This window comes from Phyllostomus hastatus, unplaced genomic scaffold, assembly GCF_019186645.2.
Source record: "Phyllostomus hastatus isolate PE091 unplaced genomic scaffold, TTU_PhHast_1.1 phas_scaffold_501, whole genome shotgun sequence".
NCBI classification, from domain to species: Eukaryota; Metazoa; Chordata; class Mammalia; order Chiroptera; family Phyllostomidae; genus Phyllostomus; species Phyllostomus hastatus.
In genome coordinates this window covers 36,496,354-36,515,181 of record NW_025334033.1, presented here as the reverse complement: position 1 = coordinate 36,515,181, position 18,828 = coordinate 36,496,354, and the positions used below count along the sequence as shown (strand labels likewise).

Here is an 18,828-nt window from a genome sequence, read left to right as displayed (position 1 = left end):
ATTACTTTAGAAAAACTTATCTCTAAAGACAAAAATAGCTTGCAAAGTTGGGGGGAGTGGGAGAAAGTCAGAATCTTTTAAAAGAAGGAACAAGTTTATTTTGCAAAAACTGGCTGGCAGCAAATTTATTGAAAACTGCTCCAAGACTAAGTACTTATGTTTTATTAAGAGATCTTCAGAATCTGCCCTGGCTGGTGCAGCTTAGTGGATTGACCTCAGGCCTGCTAGCCAAAGCATCATGGTTTGATTTCCCAGTCAGGGTACATGCCTGGGTTGCAGGCCATATCCCCAGTATGGGGTGTGTTAGAGGCAACCATACATTGATGTTTCACTCCCTCTCTTTCTCCTTCCTTTCCCCATCTCTCTAAAAATAAATACATAAAATCTTTAAAAAAGAGAGAGAGGGAGAGATCTTCAGAATCTTTAGATCTCATTACAGTTAGTAAAGATGGACATTCCCACTACGGTGTTTAAAATTTTTCCCTATAGAGCCCTGGCGGGTGTAGTTCAGTGCACTGAGCATGGGCTGTGAAACAAAGGGTCTCTGGTTTGATCCCCAGTCAGGGCATATTCCTGGGTTGTGGGCCAGGTCCCCAGTGGGGATCATGTGAGAGGCAACCACACATTGATGTCTCTCTCCCTCTCTTTCTCCTTCCCTTCCCCTCTCTCTAAAAATAAATAAAATATATTTTTAAAAAATTTTCCCTATAGAATAGACACATTTTTAAAAAATAGAAACTAATTTCTGTTTTATCCCATGTTGTTCAAAAGCAACATAATTTTGAAATCCTTTAATCTGAGAAATGGGGTTCACATTTCATGAAATCTATTTTTGCTGTTGTTTTTAGTGATAAGATTCAAGATGCAACACAGGAAATATGGGCACAAAAATGTGAAATTTACTCTGCCAAGGCAGTATATCAAGATTCAAAATTACAATATCCTCTGGATTCTCTAACAGTTTGGAATAAAGGTATGGTATTTCAATTAAATTTGTACTTGCTTTTCTGCATTATGATTTATTAGTTAATTGTTTTAGAGCCCCTTTCACCATATAGTTCAAGGATGTGATCTCAGGGTCAGAAGAGATCGGAAAGCATGTGGAAAGATCTGGAGAGGGGCAGTTGGCATGAGCAAGAGGAGAGGAGGAGGCATGACTGTAAATGTGAAGAGATGAAAATATTGAGAGATACTTTAGAGGTGTGTTGAATGAAATCATTGAAGCAGAAATTAAATTTTAAAATTCAACACTGAAAAAAATTGAAGGATTAAAAAAATTTTGTTGTGGGGCTTGTAATTTTTAGGAGTTGCTACTTTGAAGTTTATATGTATGCATCTATTATGTCACCACCCCACACAGTGTTAGCTCTGGACTCCTGATGTAAATGTATGTGTCTGTATGTTAACAAGAGTGAGTGAGTGTATATTATATTTGGCCAAGTTAGTACTATGGTCATAGGCCGTGGAAATTCTTTGTGACCTAATAAATGTTCTATCTTGTAAATGTCCCATGGGTGTTTGGAAACAGCTTTTATGTTCTGTTAGGAAATTTGTTTTTTATGTATCTATTAGGTTAAGCTTGTCAGCTGTATATTCAAATCCTCCTGTTTTGTATATTTTATTCTATGTCAGTTTCTAAAGTTGTGTTAATGGTTCCCCTAATTATTTTGGATCTGTCCATTTCTTCTTGTATTTATAACCATTTTTGTGGTATATATCTCAAAGCTCTGTTCTTAAAGGAATAAAAATTAATGCTTGCAAAAAAAGAAATGTATATATAATATTTTCTTTAATCTATAGAAAATGTCTTAAATAAAAATGAAACTACTATAAAAAATTCAAGTGGCCTTCCAGTGAAAGAAGCCCCATCACTTGAAATACATGAAGATCAGATATCTCAGCCACAGCATGATGTGCCATATTTCAGGTTTGTCCATTTGTTCCTAGTGTGAAAATTTTGTATTAATATCTAGACATTTAAACCAAAATTTAACTATTTTTAACCTTAATGTAATAGTTGAACTTCAGGGAAGCTGACTTTGGGTAATTTCAAAAGGCAGAAAAAGGTACAAGTGAGAAGTCTTTTTCCCCAACTCTGCCTCCCAACCCCATCCATACTTGGAAGCTTCCATGGAAGCAAGTGTTACTCATTTCTTCTGAATATTTCCAGAGATAGACAAGGCATATGTAGATAAACATAAGCATATTTTTCTTTGTCTATATATGCAATAGCATATATTTCATTTTCATTTATTTTTCATGTAAGAAACATTCTATTTTAGTACTTGAAGAACTTCCTCATGTTGTTGCTTTTGTGTGTGTTTTTGTAATGGCCACACAGTATCCAATTATATGTATGTACCACAATTTACTTAATAAATTGGTTCCTGTAGCTGGTCATTGACATTCAGTTTACTCTATTACTATTACAATCAAGGCTTCAAAGAACAACCTGTATGCTTTTCAGTTTTTTCATGTGCAAATATGTAAAGATCTTAATTGACATTTCCTTCCAGCAAGGTATGGCAGTTCCTGTTTTCTCACTTGTTTGCCTCCCACAAAGAATCCAAGTTAATGTGTACTGGAGTTGCTAGGAGGCTCTTTGACCCTCTAACTCATGAGATAGAATTATGTTTCTGTAACTTTGAAGTGTGAAAATTAACATCGTGTTTGGGGAACTTCAGTTATGCCATCTAAATGCTTTGGAAACAATTGGAGATGGACCCTAACACTCCACATCACATAGGAAGCTTTTACATATTATTATTCTTGAGTAAATGTAGCAGGAAAATTCTAATACCCCTTTCCAATGCAATATTAATTTTTTGAGCTTCGCCAATCAAATAGGAAATATTATCTTGCTATAGTTTTAATATTCATTTGCTGTATGACGAATGAGTATCTTTTTATATATTTGAGAGCCATTCGAATTGTTGTTAGAGCATCAGGTTTAGATTTGTGAGGGATTTTAGAGACTACCTAGTCCACTGTATTGCTGAACTGACGCTAAGCAGTGCCTCCAGACGCCGCCAACTGACAAATGTCAGATCTAAGCCGTGGCTCCTTTCTCATTAAGGTGTTCTCTTTTGTGCCACTAAATATAAACAGCTAAATTTTTCTTGTAAGGAACAAAGAATTATCCTCGGTTTCTCCTGCTAGGATACTTTTTATAAAGAAATACACGCTTATACATTTATAAATATAAATTTACGCTTAGGCCAGGGTTTCTCAACCTTGGCACTGATGACATTTTAGATGGGATAATTCTTGTGGAGGTGGGGGCAGTCCTCTGCACTATACGATGCTTCATAGCATCCCTGGCCAGTAGTACTCCTCTAGTTCCAGACAAGAATGCCTCCAGAGTCCCCAAAGGTGTGGGGCTGGGGGCATTGACTCCAGTTGAGAGCCACTGCCTTTGGACAGGCACAGCCTAATACTTAGATGTAGAAGGATGGACATATATAGGATATCTACTTATAATTGGGGGGTTTCAGTATATCACAGTTGATAAAATAATTAAGCATCAACTCTTGGACATTAATATTATATAACTGTCATAATGCTAATACTTAGATATTAGTGTGAGAAACATTTGTAAAACTGAAATGTATGTCATAATTTTAGAACTATTCTCCAGTCAGAAACTGAGAAGTTAACTTCTCAGTGCCTGGAATGGGACAGGAAGCTTGAATTGGACATTCCAGATGATGGTAAGGGAACATTTATATATATATTTTATGTTTTAGATTTATCTTTTTTTTTTTAATCTTAATGTGGTTACACTAACCTGAAACTTAAAAATCTGGTGTTTTCCAGCTTTATACTTTGTTTTTGAAAATAGTGACAATTTTTTCATCTCAATATATGTTCACTAATATCTCTGCTAAACTGATACATGACTTAAAAGATGTAAGTAATTAGAATATTGACTATCATTCCTGAGAGTTAGACCTTTGCCTATTTTATTATTAGATTTTCTTCATATGTCTCTGTGAGTGACACCCATATCTGGTATTGTTTAATTATACAAAAATATTTTCTGAATGAAAATTACTTAAATCAATGTGGAACAGATTTTCTGAAAAGTTCCTTAATCTTACTTATTTGGGGAAGCTGTTTAGAAAAAAAGTCACTTGTGTGCTGTCACTGTGAGGCCTTTCTTAACTACTGATGTGCAATGAGGATTTTGAGGTTGGATTCTTACAAAACAAGGAAGGGTGCAAGGCTGTTTGCTATGTAACAGTATTTAGGAGAATAAATATTGCTCATTTTTAGCAGTAATTGAAGCAGAGTTAATGCTCAGTATTTGTATGACAACATTTTGTAACAATTTTTATTTTGCTTTAAGTTAAGAATTTGATAGGACATTCAGAGTGAGGTCTTCTTAGCAACTGGTTGACTGGCAGTAAAGTTTCTGTTTTGTCCTTTAACTTATAAAAACCTCTTATTTCCTTTAGCTAAAGAACTTATTCTCACAGCAGTTGGTCAAACAAGACTCCTTATGAAAGAAAGGTTCAAACAGTTCGAAGGACTAGTGGATGATTGTGAACATAAACGGGGTAAAAAGGAGATTACCTGTACAGATCTGGATGGATTTTGGGATATGGTTAGTTTTCAGGTATGTGGTCAAGCATTTGGAATGCCCTAACTTTTGAGTCCAGTCTTTTTTTCTTTAAATGAGGTAACAGTGGTAAAATGGAGGTAATAGTAGCTGCTTAAGTACCTATAATGGTACATGAGATATTACATAGTACCTTTATAAACCATAAAATACTGTCTACATTTTATGACTGTTGTCCTCTTTTCCCCCATATTGTCAGGATAATTTCTATATGGTTGGAAATTGAGCTTATAGTCAACTGTTGAATAGTCTCTGACTATACATGTGAGAAAATGAGTAAATGTAGTTTAGTAGTTCAGTTCATCTAGCCGTCGTTGAGTTCCTGTTGTGTGCCAGGCACTGTACTAGGAGTTGAAGGCACGTTCTTTGTCCCAGAGGAGTTTTATGGTTTTATTAGTGAGTCAGATACCATGTATAATTCTAGTCTAATGTAAAAAAATGCTACAATAGAGGGAAATACTAGGAAGATCAGTAAAGGTGTGGAGGAGATGATATTCTCTAGCTTTTTATGCTTATTTCAGAAATAAATGTATAAAATATTCTTTCAATAACTAGTAGCTAACAATCATCAGTCATAATGATGTGAGCATTACTTTATGACCAGTTTTAATATATTTACCAGTTTTTATAATAATGAGTTGGTTCAATGGCGTCCTTTAATAATGACCATTTAATTTCATCTTTTAGTCTCATTATTTATGGATTTAAAGGTATTTGATGTGTTGCATTGTTTACACTTTTTATTGATGCTCACTTTCCAATGGGAACTTTTTCAGGTTGGTTCCTGGGGTATTTGTTTGTTTGTTTGTTTGCTTGCTTATGAAGAGGTATATTAAGGTATAATCTACATATAAAATTTGCCTGTGCTATGTGTACAATTCAGCGATTTTTAGTAAAATTTGCAATTGTACAGCCGTCACCACAGTCCAGCTTTAGAACATTTCATCATCACAAGAAGATCCTTCCTGCCTGTTTGCATTCCCATTCCCAAGCAACCACTAAATCTACTTACTTTGTAGAATTTCTTTTTCTGGACATTTTATATTAAATAGAATGATATGGTGCCTGGTCTTTTGTATCTGGCTTTCACATAGCATGATGTTGTTGAGGTTCCTCCACATTGTAGCTTTATCTGCACTTCGTTGTTTATCATTGCTGAGTAGTAGTTGTTTGGATATATCACTCTTCATTCACCAGCTGATGGCCAATAAGGTTGTTTCCAGTATTTGGTAATTATGAATAATGTCCCATGAATATTCACATACAAATCTTAGCATAGACTTATGTTTTCATTTGTCTTGGGTAGATACCTAGATTTTTCTGGATCATGTGGTAAATTTATGTTTAACTTTTTAAGAAACTGCCAAACTGTTTTCCAAAGTAATTAAACCATTTTACATTCCCACCAACAATGTATGAGTGTTCCTATTTCTCCACATCCTTACCAGTATTTGTTATTTTCTGTTTTTTTAGTATAGCATCCTACTGTGGGCAAAGTATCCCTTTGAATTTTGATTTGCATTTCCCTAGTGTAAAAATATTAAGTACCTTTTCATGTATTTATTAGCCATTCATATGTCTTCTTTGGTGAAATGTCTATTCAAACCTTTTGTCCATTTTTAAAACTGGGTTTGTCTTTGTATTTTTGAGTTATAAGTGTTCTTTATATATTCTGTATACAAGTTCTTTATCAGAAATACTGTTTGAAAATATGTTCTCCCAATTTGTGGCTTGTGTTTTAATTTTCTTAATGGTGTCTTTTGAAATGCAAACATTATTTTTAATTGTTGTTCAAGTACAGTTTTCTGTCTTTTACTCCCATCAAACATTTTTATTTTTGATGAAGCTCAGTTTATCAGGTTTTTTTCCCTTTTATTGTGGTATTGGCATCATAGCTAAGAACTATTTTGGCCTGACTACTGGCCGCAGAGATTTTCTCTTACGTTTTCTTCTTAAAGTGTTATACTTTTAGCTCCTACACTTCAATGAGTCTATAATCCATTTGGCGTTCATTTTTGTCTGTGGTGTAGGTAAGAGTCTACGTTCATCTTTTTTCTTTTGGATATCCAGTTTTCCCAGCACTGTTTGTTGAAAAAAGTATTCTTATTGAATTGCATTTACACTTTTGTTGAAAATGAATGTGATAAGCGTAATCCTGAGTCCTTTTGACATTTACATATTTTCAAAGATTTTATTTATTTATTTTTTAGAGGGGAAGGGAGGGAAAAGGAGAGGGAGAGAAACATCAATGTGTGAGAGAAACATTGATTCCTAACCGGAGACCTGGCCTGTAACCCAGCCATGTGCCCTGACCAGGAATCCAACCTGTGACCTTTTGGTTTACGGGAGGATACCCAACCCACTGAACTACACCAGCCAGGGCTGTCATTTACATTTTTTGAGAGACAGATTGTGAGTACCTCTGCATATAAATGCATAGTAAGGGGACTCAAAGCATGTTTACCACTTTGGGGGAGAATGGAAATACCAGAAGAATAGGGATCATGCATTCCCATCCTGCTAGTACATTATTTGAATCTTTTAAAATGAGTGTGTCATGAGAATTGAGAAGATAAACCACAGATTGGGAGAAAATATTAGCAAAAGACACACATTTGATAAAGATGCTGTTCTTCAAAATATACAAAGACCTCTTAAAACTCAACAATAAGAAAACAACTTGATTTAAAAATAGGCAAAAGACCTAATAGACACTTGAGCAAAGAAGATCAGCATATGAAAGGTAAGATGCTCAACATCATATGTTAGTAGGGAATTGCCGATTATAACTACAGTGAAGCACCATGTACCTATTAGAATGATATTGATAGCACCAAATGCTGGTGAGGGTAGGGAGCCACGGGAATTCTTGTTCATTGCTGGTAGGAATGCAAAATAGGACAGCCCCTTTGGAAGACAGTTCGGCAGTCTCTTACAAAACTAAACACACTTTTACCATAGGATTCAGCAATTACACTTCTTGCTATTCACCCAAAAGAGTTGAAAACATATGTTTAGACAAAAACATATACATGTGTTTATAGCAGCTTTATTCTTAATTGCCAAAACTGGGAAGCAACCAGTATATCCTTCAAAAGGAAAATAAACTGTTTTAAAAAAGACAGAACTTGTGTTGACATTGTGTAATATAGAATATCTCTCCTACCATTTTAGTGACCAAAAATTATTTAGGAGAGTTACTCATGTATGACATCCTTTATGTAGATTTTGAAAGTTTATGAGACCAAAAATGACAGTGAACAATTTTACCATTAAGAATTCTTGTTTGAATACTAAATTGAGAATAACTTAGTATAATTGTTTTTTCTTAGTTTTTAAAAATATTTATTTATTTATTTATTAGAGGGGAGAGGAGGGACAAAGAGAAGGAGAAGAACATTGACTTGAGAAACATTGTTCGGTTGCCTCTTACACATGCCCCAGCTGGGAATTGAACCTGCAGCCTAGGCATGCTCCCTAACCTGGAATTGAACCAGCAACTTTTTGGTTTGTGGGATGATGCCCAACCAATGGAGCCACACTGGTCAGGACGATTTAGTCTGATTTATCTGTCACCAGTCCAAGTCACTCTGTTTTTTTGGAAGTCTCAGTTCATTAGTTTGTAATGTTAATATGGTTAACATTAAACTGATAAATTTGTACTTTATTAACAGATAGAAGATGTAAACCAAAAATTCAACAATCTGGCCAAACTTGAGGAATCTGGGTGGCAAAATAATAATACAAGCAAAAAGGTCTTTCGGGTAAGTTTTTCATTTTCTATTATAGACTCTTATATTTTAATGATTTTTTTATTTTTAACCTTTAAAAACTTTTAGCTTCATATTTTCATCATTTTGCAAACTAAGTTCCCATATGTTACTTATAATTCTTGATTGTATTTGAAGAAGCAATAAGGAAATAATGAACACAAAATTCAGAATGGTTATTTTTGGAGGGAGAAAGAGAGAGTCCGTGATTGAATTGGGGTACCCTGACAGCTTCTGAGTTGCTGAGTAGTGGATATGTGCATATGTGTTGTCTTCTTTAAACTCTGCTTATGTGTATGTATGTATGTATGTTACTGCTATTAGTCGTAGTAAATAACTTCTGCCTTCTTCCATATACTTTATCTTGTAAAATTTCCTATTATTTTCTCAGTAAACTTATCTTTGTTAACATGATAGATTCCATTCTTAATCTATTTGTAGTAATTTTTTTTCTAGTAATGTTTTAACTCAGTTTTTGGTTCAAATGAATATTTCTCAAACCACCTTAGAGCATTGCCAGTTTTTCTTTTAGATTTTGGAAAAATGCCTGTGGTTGTAAAATCAGATTTCAAGGTTGGTTCTTTATTATGCTATGTGGTCCAGTAGAAACTGTTTTGAATGTGTTAAAGACGTTAGCGTACTGAAAGAACCTCATAAAAGTATCGCAGCAATGAAGTCTTATGACAAGGACTCTGAGGACAGTGATGAAACTGATTGAATGAGTATCGCACCCACTAAACAGTGAAAGATGCTTGAACATTTTGAAACTACTGTGGATATTTCGTATTGAATATTGAGTATTGAGTCATGGAAACATTAATATCAGTGATGTAGATAATGGCTGTATGAGTATAGCATTATATCTGCGTCTTGTAATTCTGCCCCTTATCACCAGATGTCTCTCTCCTACTTTATTTTATAGGCCACTGTACTTTCATACCATTCCCTCCTGCTTCTTATTCATTGACTTCTTATATCATTCAGCCTTGTTTTCCCTTTTCTTTTTTTCCCATTAGTTTTTAGACAACTTTAGAATCTTATGTATGTTTCCATTAAAAAAAATGCATGATATCCACACCTCCCTCTGTTCTGTACCTCTGTTCCCATTTTTCTTCTTGAAAAAGTTGTCTGTACTCTGTCTTTATTCAACTCACTGCACTTCAGCTTTACCCCTCTCTATGCCTCCAGAACAGGTATCACCAAGGTTATTGATCCAGTAGTTGCTGAAGTTATTAGACACTTATTTATAAAATAATCCCTCTGCCGTGTTAAATACAGCTTACTTGCTCTTTCTTAAAATTATATTCTATTGACTTTCCTCCTACCTCTGTGCCCATTCTTCAGTCATGTTTGCAAAGTTTTGCTTTTTCATTTATCCCTTTAAAGTTTGTCCTATTCAGAGTTCCTACCTCAACTCTCTTCTCTCCTTCCTGAGTCTTCCTGTGCAATCCCACCCACCCTTTGAAGATTCCCAAATCTGTGTTTCAGACCACACTCACTGCTAAGGTCTATATATCCTGACTCAGTCACCTTAAAATCATTATATCTCAAATTGAAATCGTCTCCACACACTGATGCATCCCTGTCTCAGAGAATGGCATGACCAAAATCAAAACCTGGGTATGTTCTTTGGTTCTTTCCCTTCTCTATGTCACTGTCTCCACTCCACACCCATCTAGAAGGGTAGGTCCTCTCAGCTGGGCCTCTTAAGTATCTCTTCACTTTTTTTCATTTCTCCCTGTTTAAGGACCATCATCGTCTCCCCTACATCATTGTAGTTATCTCCTTTCTCTGTGGCTTGTAGCACCCAGGCTATAGCCGGAGTGACCTTGCTAAAATGCAAATACAATAATCTTAATCTCTTGATTAAAAATCATCAGTAATCTCTATTCCTTTGTTCTCTGTATAAATGTGTCTCCATAAAATGGTTACAAGTAAGGAATTTTATAATCTAGCTGTTGCTGATCTTGCCAATTCCTTCCTGTTTCTTTTGCTTTTGGTTTCGCAAACACGCTATCTTCTCTATCGAGCTCTTTCCTCCCCTCATTGTTCAGCCTGGCCAACTCTGATTTCGGCTTCGGTGCAACTTCCTATAAGCCTTTCTTGATGCCTCTGGAGACTGGTTTAGGTGTTATCTTTATGTTCTCCTATAGCCCTCTGAATTTGTCTCTAACATGACATTTGTCCTCTCTGTCCTTATATAGCTCTTCCACTGTGAAGTTATGAACTCCTTGAGAGCAGGGACTTTGTCTTTTACCTTTTGACTCTCAGCACATACTAGGAACTTGATAAGTGTATGATGAATGTGTGAAATATTTTATGTATGTTCTATTTTTTCTTACAAAGTAGTAATGAGTGCTTTTAATAAATGCCATAATTTCTTTTTGCAGAAAAAAGTTGTCTCGGGTACATCAAGCAAACCAAAACAGGATGATGGTGGAAGAATTGCAGCTAGAAATCGCCTTGCTGCCATAAAAAATGCAATGAGACAGAGAATTAAGCAGGAAGAACATACTGAGGCAGCAGCCTCTGTGGTACCAAAGGAAGTTGATAAAATAGTGTTTGATGCTGGATTTTTCAGAGTTGAAAGTCCTGTTAAATCATTCTCAGGTTCGTTTTTCTGCTGAGGCCACTTAATAGTATCTTGGTTGGATGGGAGGTTGTATAAGAAGTGAAAAATAGTTTTTACATGAAGGGATATAAGCTTTCTGTGATTTCTGGAAAGACTACATACTTACAAATACATGCAAACTGCATGCTTTCTAAATGACTTCACATCTGTCATTACCTCTTAACCCCACAATCCTATGAGGTAGATCAGGATCTCAGGAGGTAAGGAACATGATGGGAGCGTGAGAAGTTAGATGATTTTCGAAGCTGGATTAGAATTTGAAATACAAAGGAAACTTGGTCATAAACTATCACACTTCTCTACTGTGCTTTAAAATGAAACTTATGGAGGGTGGTTTTGGTTTTAATTTGTATAAAACTTTGATCTTTTGGATAAACTGTAAACATACTAGTTTTCTAATTTTAAAATATTTCAGGAAACAATTCTTATAATTTTCTAACTGTTGGTGTATTTTTCGAGAGCAATTTTTCATAGACTATCTTTATTAGATTGAGTTTATTAGCCATAGGATGAGAGGGCACTGTTGAAGTGGTCTGTTCCTTCTATCTCAGTAGGTGCTTCTGTCAGTGCTTTAAGAGCTAGATATTCATTTTCAAGGAGAAAGGGCCCAAAGCCTCTTTGAGTACTGATCAGTTGAAGAGCTGTTTTCTCCCTCTTATTTAACTGTCTCCACTAGGAAGTTTTCTGAAAATAAAGCTTAGCTGCTCTCTAATATTTACAGGAAAATGTAAATTTATCACCTCAGTTTAGGAATGGCCTCACTGCTAATAACAAGGCTGCTTGCTACTACTTGCTACTACTACCTCAAGGATCCTAGAGGTTTCCACAGCTATGAGCCGATCACTGTCTGTTTTTCCCAACTCTGCATGTGTAACTAGGGAGATAAAAGTTTATGGCAAAAGTTGATCTTTTTAAAATTGAGTTTTACCTATGGAGCACTTAGCTATGAGGCTCATTACAAAACAGAAGTCTCCCACAAAGGCCTCTCATACCATTGTCACTCCCTAGAGGCAACTACTTTTACTTTTTAAAACTTTTAGGTTAGAGTGGACATACAATTAGTTTCAGGTGTACAACGTAGTGATTAGTAATTCTTCACAGAGTTTTGAAGTCTTGTTTACGGCCTTCTCTGAACAAGTGTTGGTTTTTTCTTGAATTACTCCTTTGATTTACTCGCCTTTGTTTTCTCTGATTTTTTTTTTTTTTCCCAGAAATACATACTTTTCTCTTGGTAAATAGACTACTTTTATCATTCTTTCCTGTACTTAACATTTTCTTCTGCTCTCTGGATTTCCTCAACTTCATGTTAGCTGTCATGTTTTTAATTCCCAATAGTTCTTCCTCATTCGTGGAATGTCTCATTTCAGCACAGGCTGTACTCGTGTAGACGACACTGCACTGATAAGACTGCACTGTCTTATCTTTCTGAGGGCATTAACAAGAGCTTTTGTGTTTCTTTCCCCCACATAGTCCATATTTGTTCCAAGATACTTTCATCTGTCTGGTTTTGGTCTCTCTCACATGAGAGGCTTTCCTCCGGCGCCCGCAGCTCGCGGCGCAGCCGCTCATGGCGGGAGCGGGGCTCTGCGTGGCAGTGCACGCGTGGGCACCGCACTGTGCGCGGTGTAGCTGCGCGCCCCTGTGCCGCGAACCTGCATGTCACTGTTTCTGTCTTTTCTCCTGGGCTAGATTCCCCAGAGAATAATCTTTCGGTCTGCTGCCCGGGGGATATAATTCACTGCCATTCTGGCTGCCAGTCTGTCAGGAGCCATGGGGGTGGGAGGGGAGGTAGGCAGGGGGCCCTGAGTGCCCCACAGTTTATTTGTAAATACTCACTTAATCCCCTTGTTTTCTATACAGTGCTCATCTTTCAACCTTACCTGTTATCTTCTAAATCAGAGACCCTCTGTTTCCCTTTTTGGTGAAATGTGCCTCCAGTTCTCTGATTTTTTGGGGAGGGGCGGGTAGATGACAGTTGCCCAGCTGTGGGGAGTGAGGAAAGCATCCCGGGCTCTAATTGTCCCTTGAAGTGACTTTGAACCAATCTTCTTCTCCACTTCCAGACACACTTGAGGCCAGCAGTTCTTTTGAGGGGCGCTGTGGTATAAATTGGGTTGACTTTCTCCTTCCCTCACTGGTTGCTTAGGATTTATTTTCTCGAATATACTAAGTAAAATTTCACTTACTCAACTTTATTACAGCTTCCATAATTTTCTGGTTATTGTCTCTGCTTTAATTTCCTCCATCTTTGTAGCATTCTGCCTTTTAAAGTGATCTCTTACTGCTTATGGTAGGAGGATGTTGATAGGAAGCAGGGTGTGATGTGTGTGTTCAATACTGTCTTTAACTGAAGGTTCTGGGCATTTGACTTTAACAAACACTATTTTACAATAGAAAGAGTGTAGTTAGTAGGGGAATAGGAAGAATTTGCACTGTCTTCCTAGTCGTAATGAAAAATGAATGAAAGAACTTTTGATGTTAGGGTGGTTTCATCTTCTAGGTCATTCTGTCTCTTCTGAACGTCTTTCCCAAAGACTTTGGACACCTAAGTCTGTGAGCAAAGCTGTGTCTGACAGCAGGGCTGATGTGGGCCTTGTACACCCACCAGCAGCTCCTGAGCCTCAAAGTGCCAGAAGGGGACATGCTGATGAGAAGATTTTGCTTTCAAACATTCCTGAAAACAGGTATCTCTTTACTGTGTTATTAAGAATTTAATTAGATGCTGACATGAAATACTATTTCAGATTGTTAACCTGCTAAAATATGCAAGCCATATATTTTTTATTTAATTTCATAATGGCCCTGTAACATATAGGCAGTACCTCTTTTATAAGTGAGAAAACTAAGGCTTAGGATTCCAGATTGCTGAACGGTCATATTTAGATGGGCAAAGAATACCATAGAACTAAAAAGAAAAGAAATTATTATAGTGTCCTTTGGTGCTAAACAGACTGCAACTTAGTGCTTGACAAGTTAATGTAACTTTACTTCACTTTCATCATCTACAAAGAGCAGTATTGATGCCTCCTTACAGGGTCATTGAGAGGGAGGCATTTGTACCAGCCTTTATAAAAAGTGTCTTGAGAATGCTGTCTTCACAGGTGGCAGAACATGGGAGAAGGGGGAGCTAATGTGCACTGAACGATTATTAGGGGCTGGCTACACATAGTTCTAGGTTCTTAGCATGTGCCATTTCATTTAATCCTCATGACAACCCTGGGAGGTACTAGATCCCATTTTTCAAGTGAGAAAACTGCATAAGTTAGTAATGCACCCAAATTCAACTTACAATCAGTGACACTGGATGCTGCTTGCACTCTTTCTACTGCTTAGCACAAATGGCATCAGAATTACCTGTTTGGTCCTTGTTCATGAATGTAAATGTACCAGAAGTCTGATAGGAAAAGATACTTTAAAATAAGTAGAAAATAAAATTGTAGTCTGGAGCCAAGGGAGGACTATTGGATTTATTATTAACCTGGGGATGAGACAACATTGAATACTCAGTCATTGCAGCAAACAAAGCTGTCAAAATATAAAGAATGCCCTATGAATTGAGACAGGGGAAACAAATGAATTTATTGTTCTTAAATAGTTCATAAAACAAGTTTAGAATTTTTAATTTTTTGTATAAACCAAAGTATTATTGAGCCTGTGTGGGGACTAAAATATTTCAGATGTTCTAGAAGTCTATGGATTATAAAATACCAATTTATCATCATTTCTTAAATGCAAGTTCTTTTACTTTGTATATCTTGTAGTTTATTATCTTGTGCTAAGAAGGTCCATAATTGTATTTAGGTGATATTACAGGCACTCTTTAAAAATTTTTTACTTAATTCCCAAAAATAGTCCTGAAAGAGAGCATCTTACAAGTAAACTTCATGCAATGAAAGCAAAGTGAAACTGAAAACTAGAAGAATTGAAAAAAAAATATGTGTATATGTGTGTATTATATATACATATATGTACACGTGTGTATGTGCACATATACACATAACCCCACAACTTGGAAGAGGTTGCAACAGGTATTTTTAATAAAGTACAAGATAAGAACATTAGGATTATGTGCTATATACACTATAACTAACTAGTAAATGTAGCCAACTCCAGCTACACAATAGTTGAGTTATTGTTTCATCCTCCCACTTCGTTCCCCTAGAAGTCAGCTTTCTCCTAACCTTCTCTGGTATGCAGTTCTGGATTTGGCTGAGGTTCAGAGAATTGCTGGTGAAGTGACCAACATGGAAACAGGCTCGTGAGCTTTCTGGGGAAGAATACAGTTGGTTTGTAAAACCACCCTGTCGTAGCTATAGCCCCAAACTAACCTATTCGGATCAGGCCTGATCTTGAACCAGGCTCCATTTTTTATCGTAAAGGATAGTCTCCAGTACAAAAGATAGCAATATGATTATCTGAGTACAGTGCTATTTTTTTTTTCTTTTTTCAGGAACAGCATAGTAGAAGATGCTCTGTGTCCTAGATTACAAGATTTAACTGAAGGAAACCATGTGAGTCTTATTCTAGTGTAGTAGATAGCCCAGCATGTTATCTATTTATGTTATTGTGTATAGTAACTCCATAAACAACCCCTATAACTTCCACTGGAAATCTAAAATCAGTAATATAAAATGAGAGTTCATGTTTCAAAGGCCTTTAGCTTGTTTGAGACTGTAGTGTCATTTCATATTCTCTAACTCAAACCAAGATTATTATTTTTATTTTTTATTATAACAAAGCCACATTTATTTATGTTCTTACTTATGTATTTATTTATTATGTATTATATTTGGTTGCCTTTGCAATAGAATAGACTTGAGTAGTTGTGGCAGAGACTCTATGGCTCAAAAAGCCTTTAAAAAAAATGTGCTGTCAGGCACTTCACAGAACATGTTTGCCAATCTCTGAAGTGAGTACAGGTATTACTGAGAAACTTTCCTTTAATCATACTATTGCTGTTATTATCTGAACTAATTATTTAAGAAGCAAGATAGTAGGGTTTACAATGTTCTTTAGCCTGCATTTAGAATGTCATCCATTTTTATCATTTTTTTTATTTGTTTATTTTTAGAGAGAAGGGAAGGGAGGAAGGAGAGGGAGAGAAACATCAATATGTGGTTGCCTCTCATGCACCCCTACTGGGGACCTGGCCCAAAATTCAGGCATGAGCCCTGACTGGGAATCAAACCAGTGACACTTTGGTTCACAGGCTGGCACTCAATCCACTAAGCCACACCAGCCTGGGCTATTTTTATTAAAGCAATAAGACTTTTTCTAATTGTTCTAATGTTTGATAATTAAATATAATCATTTTTATTTCTAGGATGTAAGTAAGATAAACTTTGAGATGGATTGTTCACCCAGTGAAAGAATGAGTTTGCCTCTACCTGTTGGTGAAGTGGTTGTCATAAATTCTTCAATAACAACACAGGATGTTTTGATGAGTAGCCCTGAAAAAAATATACCACCACAAAATAGCATCTCACAGGAAGAAGAGATTAAAATTTCACAGTCAGGTGAGGTCCTGTTAATATATTTGAGGCTTTACTAAATAAATGAAGTTAACACTAATGTATATTGTAAGTATCCCTGGGTACCAGTTTCTCAGAATGAAGATTGAAAATTGGACAGTCACAGTAAATATTTTATGAGAATTAGTTTGTGTTGTAGCACCCTATTCTCCCTCCCCACAAAATCTTTTGAGGTGGACTTATTAAAAATCAACAGCAGATACTAGTCCATGTTGGAATAAGTAGCATTTTACATTAGACCTTTACTGTTTGTGAAAATTCAGAGTTAGAAAAAATTCCCTCAAGTTTTTTTTTTTTTTAGTTCTCCTTTCAATGCAAACATCCTCAAACCATCCTTCCAAATGCCCTATTTTTCTTCCCTAATGTTTATTCCTGCCTACTTTGTTGTGATTGCTCTGCATTAGGAAATGGCTCTTTCATTTTTGTTATAATGTCTGATGGTTTCACCTAATTTCATCTGCTACTCAGCAGTGCTGTTCTGGCTGGGGCCTAAGACAAAATGAATACTACTTTGGCCAGACATTTAAAGGATTCCAGCTATGTTCTTCATCTAGCATCTTTTGGGCGCCTTTAATATTACAGGCATGAGATTTGCTTACAGAAGACTCTTTTTAGACTGAAATTAAGGATAAGAATTTTATTAAGAAATGCAAACACACTTTAAAAAGTGTTATAGCATAAGATGACCTATATTTTTGTCTTAGCATTTGATAATATGGAACTTTTCATATTTCTTAATGCTTTGTTAATTTCTAACAACCCTTAAGCACAAGAATAGTCTTTAAAAAGTTAAAAATATTCTTTTTTTTTGTATTTCAGTATTACTTGATAAAAATCTCACTACCGAATGCCAACTTCTTGATTCAGTAAGTTTTCCACGTAATTTGGAAAGTTTCTTTAAATACTTAAATATTTGTTTTATAAAATGAGTATTACTTTTTGATTTGTGTACAAAGTTTAAAATTTACATCTTGTCATTGTTTTCTTTATTATAAAATGTATTTGTACATTTTTATCAAAATGGGAGCAAAATTTCATGCTTATATACTTTAAAATATAGTAATTTTTATTTCTAAATTCTGAAGATTTATTTCCCTACGTGTTTTATGAATCAAATTTGTTATGGCAAATTGATTGAATACTTGGCTTGGATCATGTTAGGGATTTCTAAGTGATGCAAGAAAAATATAGCATAAAGTATCTGCCCACCTGAAGTTTGCAGTTGGGGAGATAATGTCTGTTCTACCTTCAGTCATCATTAGTTATTTTCATTCTATTTCTTTTAGATTACCATATTTATTTGGAGGCTATTTTAACTGGAAGCTCTCTTGGTAATCTGCTATTTTTAAGTCCAGTTCAAACATTAGTCTTTCTGTGAAGCCCTTCTGTGAAAGCTCTCATCTCTGCATGTTAATTTATGTATATGCACAGGTACACATAGACACACAGTGTACACTGAGCACATTTAATCTCTTATTAGGGGAATAATATGAATTATTATATTCTTAACATATTATAATTTCAGGAATCTATTTACCTTATTAATTGGAAATTCCTCTGTAGGCAGAGCTCTGATTTGTATTAACTATAGCATGAATGAAAAAGTACTCTATTGCCTACTGTTTACAGTATTGGTTTGTAGCCCTTTACCCAGATATTTTTATCTCAGTGATCTGTAGTAGGGCCTTCATCAGGTGATTTTAATGTGTAGCCAGGGTCAGCAACTCTGGTTTACCTTGAAATTTGCAGGGCCTACTGCCAAATGGGTCAAGGACCTTAATAAAACAGAGCTAAGCAACCTACCTGATAAAAGAGTTCAAAGTAATTGTCATAAAGATGCTCACCAAACATGGGAGGAGAATCAATGAATTCAGTGAGAACTTCCACAAGGAGATAGAAGGTACCGAACAGAAGTTATAACTGAAATGAAAAATTTTCTAGAAGGGTTTAGCAGCACACTGGATAAACATGAAGTGCAAATCAATGAGCTGGAAGACAAAGCAATGGAACACATGCAGACGGAGAAGTAAAATGAAAAAGAATTTTTAAAAGTAAAAATACCCTAAGTGACCCCTGGGACAACAGCAAGCAGAATGTCATTTGCATTGTAAGGGCCCCAGAAGGAGAAGAGAGAGAGAGAACCAAAAAAATTATTTGAAGAAATAATGGCTGTAAAGTTCCTTACCCTAGTGAAGGAAACAGACATCCAGGCCCAGAAAGCCCAGAGTTCCAAATAAGATGAACCCAAAGAAACATACATCAAAAGACATTATA

At 35.8% G+C, this 18,828-nt stretch overlaps 1 protein-coding gene across 1 annotated transcript in view; it reads left to right on the top strand.

Moving 5' to 3' along the window:
• The window catches only part of DLGAP5 (DLG associated protein 5), a 41,865-nt gene that overhangs the window by 18,104 nt on the left and 4,933 nt on the right, over nt 1-18,828 (top strand). Inside the window, exons 9-18 of the mRNA XM_045822945.1 lie at nt 849-973; nt 1,801-1,927; nt 3,625-3,710; nt 4,458-4,618; nt 8,296-8,385; nt 10,782-11,001; nt 13,524-13,707; nt 15,474-15,534; nt 16,347-16,539; nt 17,374-17,420. Of these exons, the coding sequence (XP_045678901.1) occupies nt 849-973; nt 1,801-1,927; nt 3,625-3,710; nt 4,458-4,618; nt 8,296-8,385; nt 10,782-11,001; nt 13,524-13,707; nt 15,474-15,534; nt 16,347-16,539; nt 17,374-17,420 (1,294 nt within the window). The remainder of the gene's footprint in view (nt 1-848; nt 974-1,800; nt 1,928-3,624; nt 3,711-4,457; nt 4,619-8,295; nt 8,386-10,781; nt 11,002-13,523; nt 13,708-15,473; nt 15,535-16,346; nt 16,540-17,373; nt 17,421-18,828) is intronic.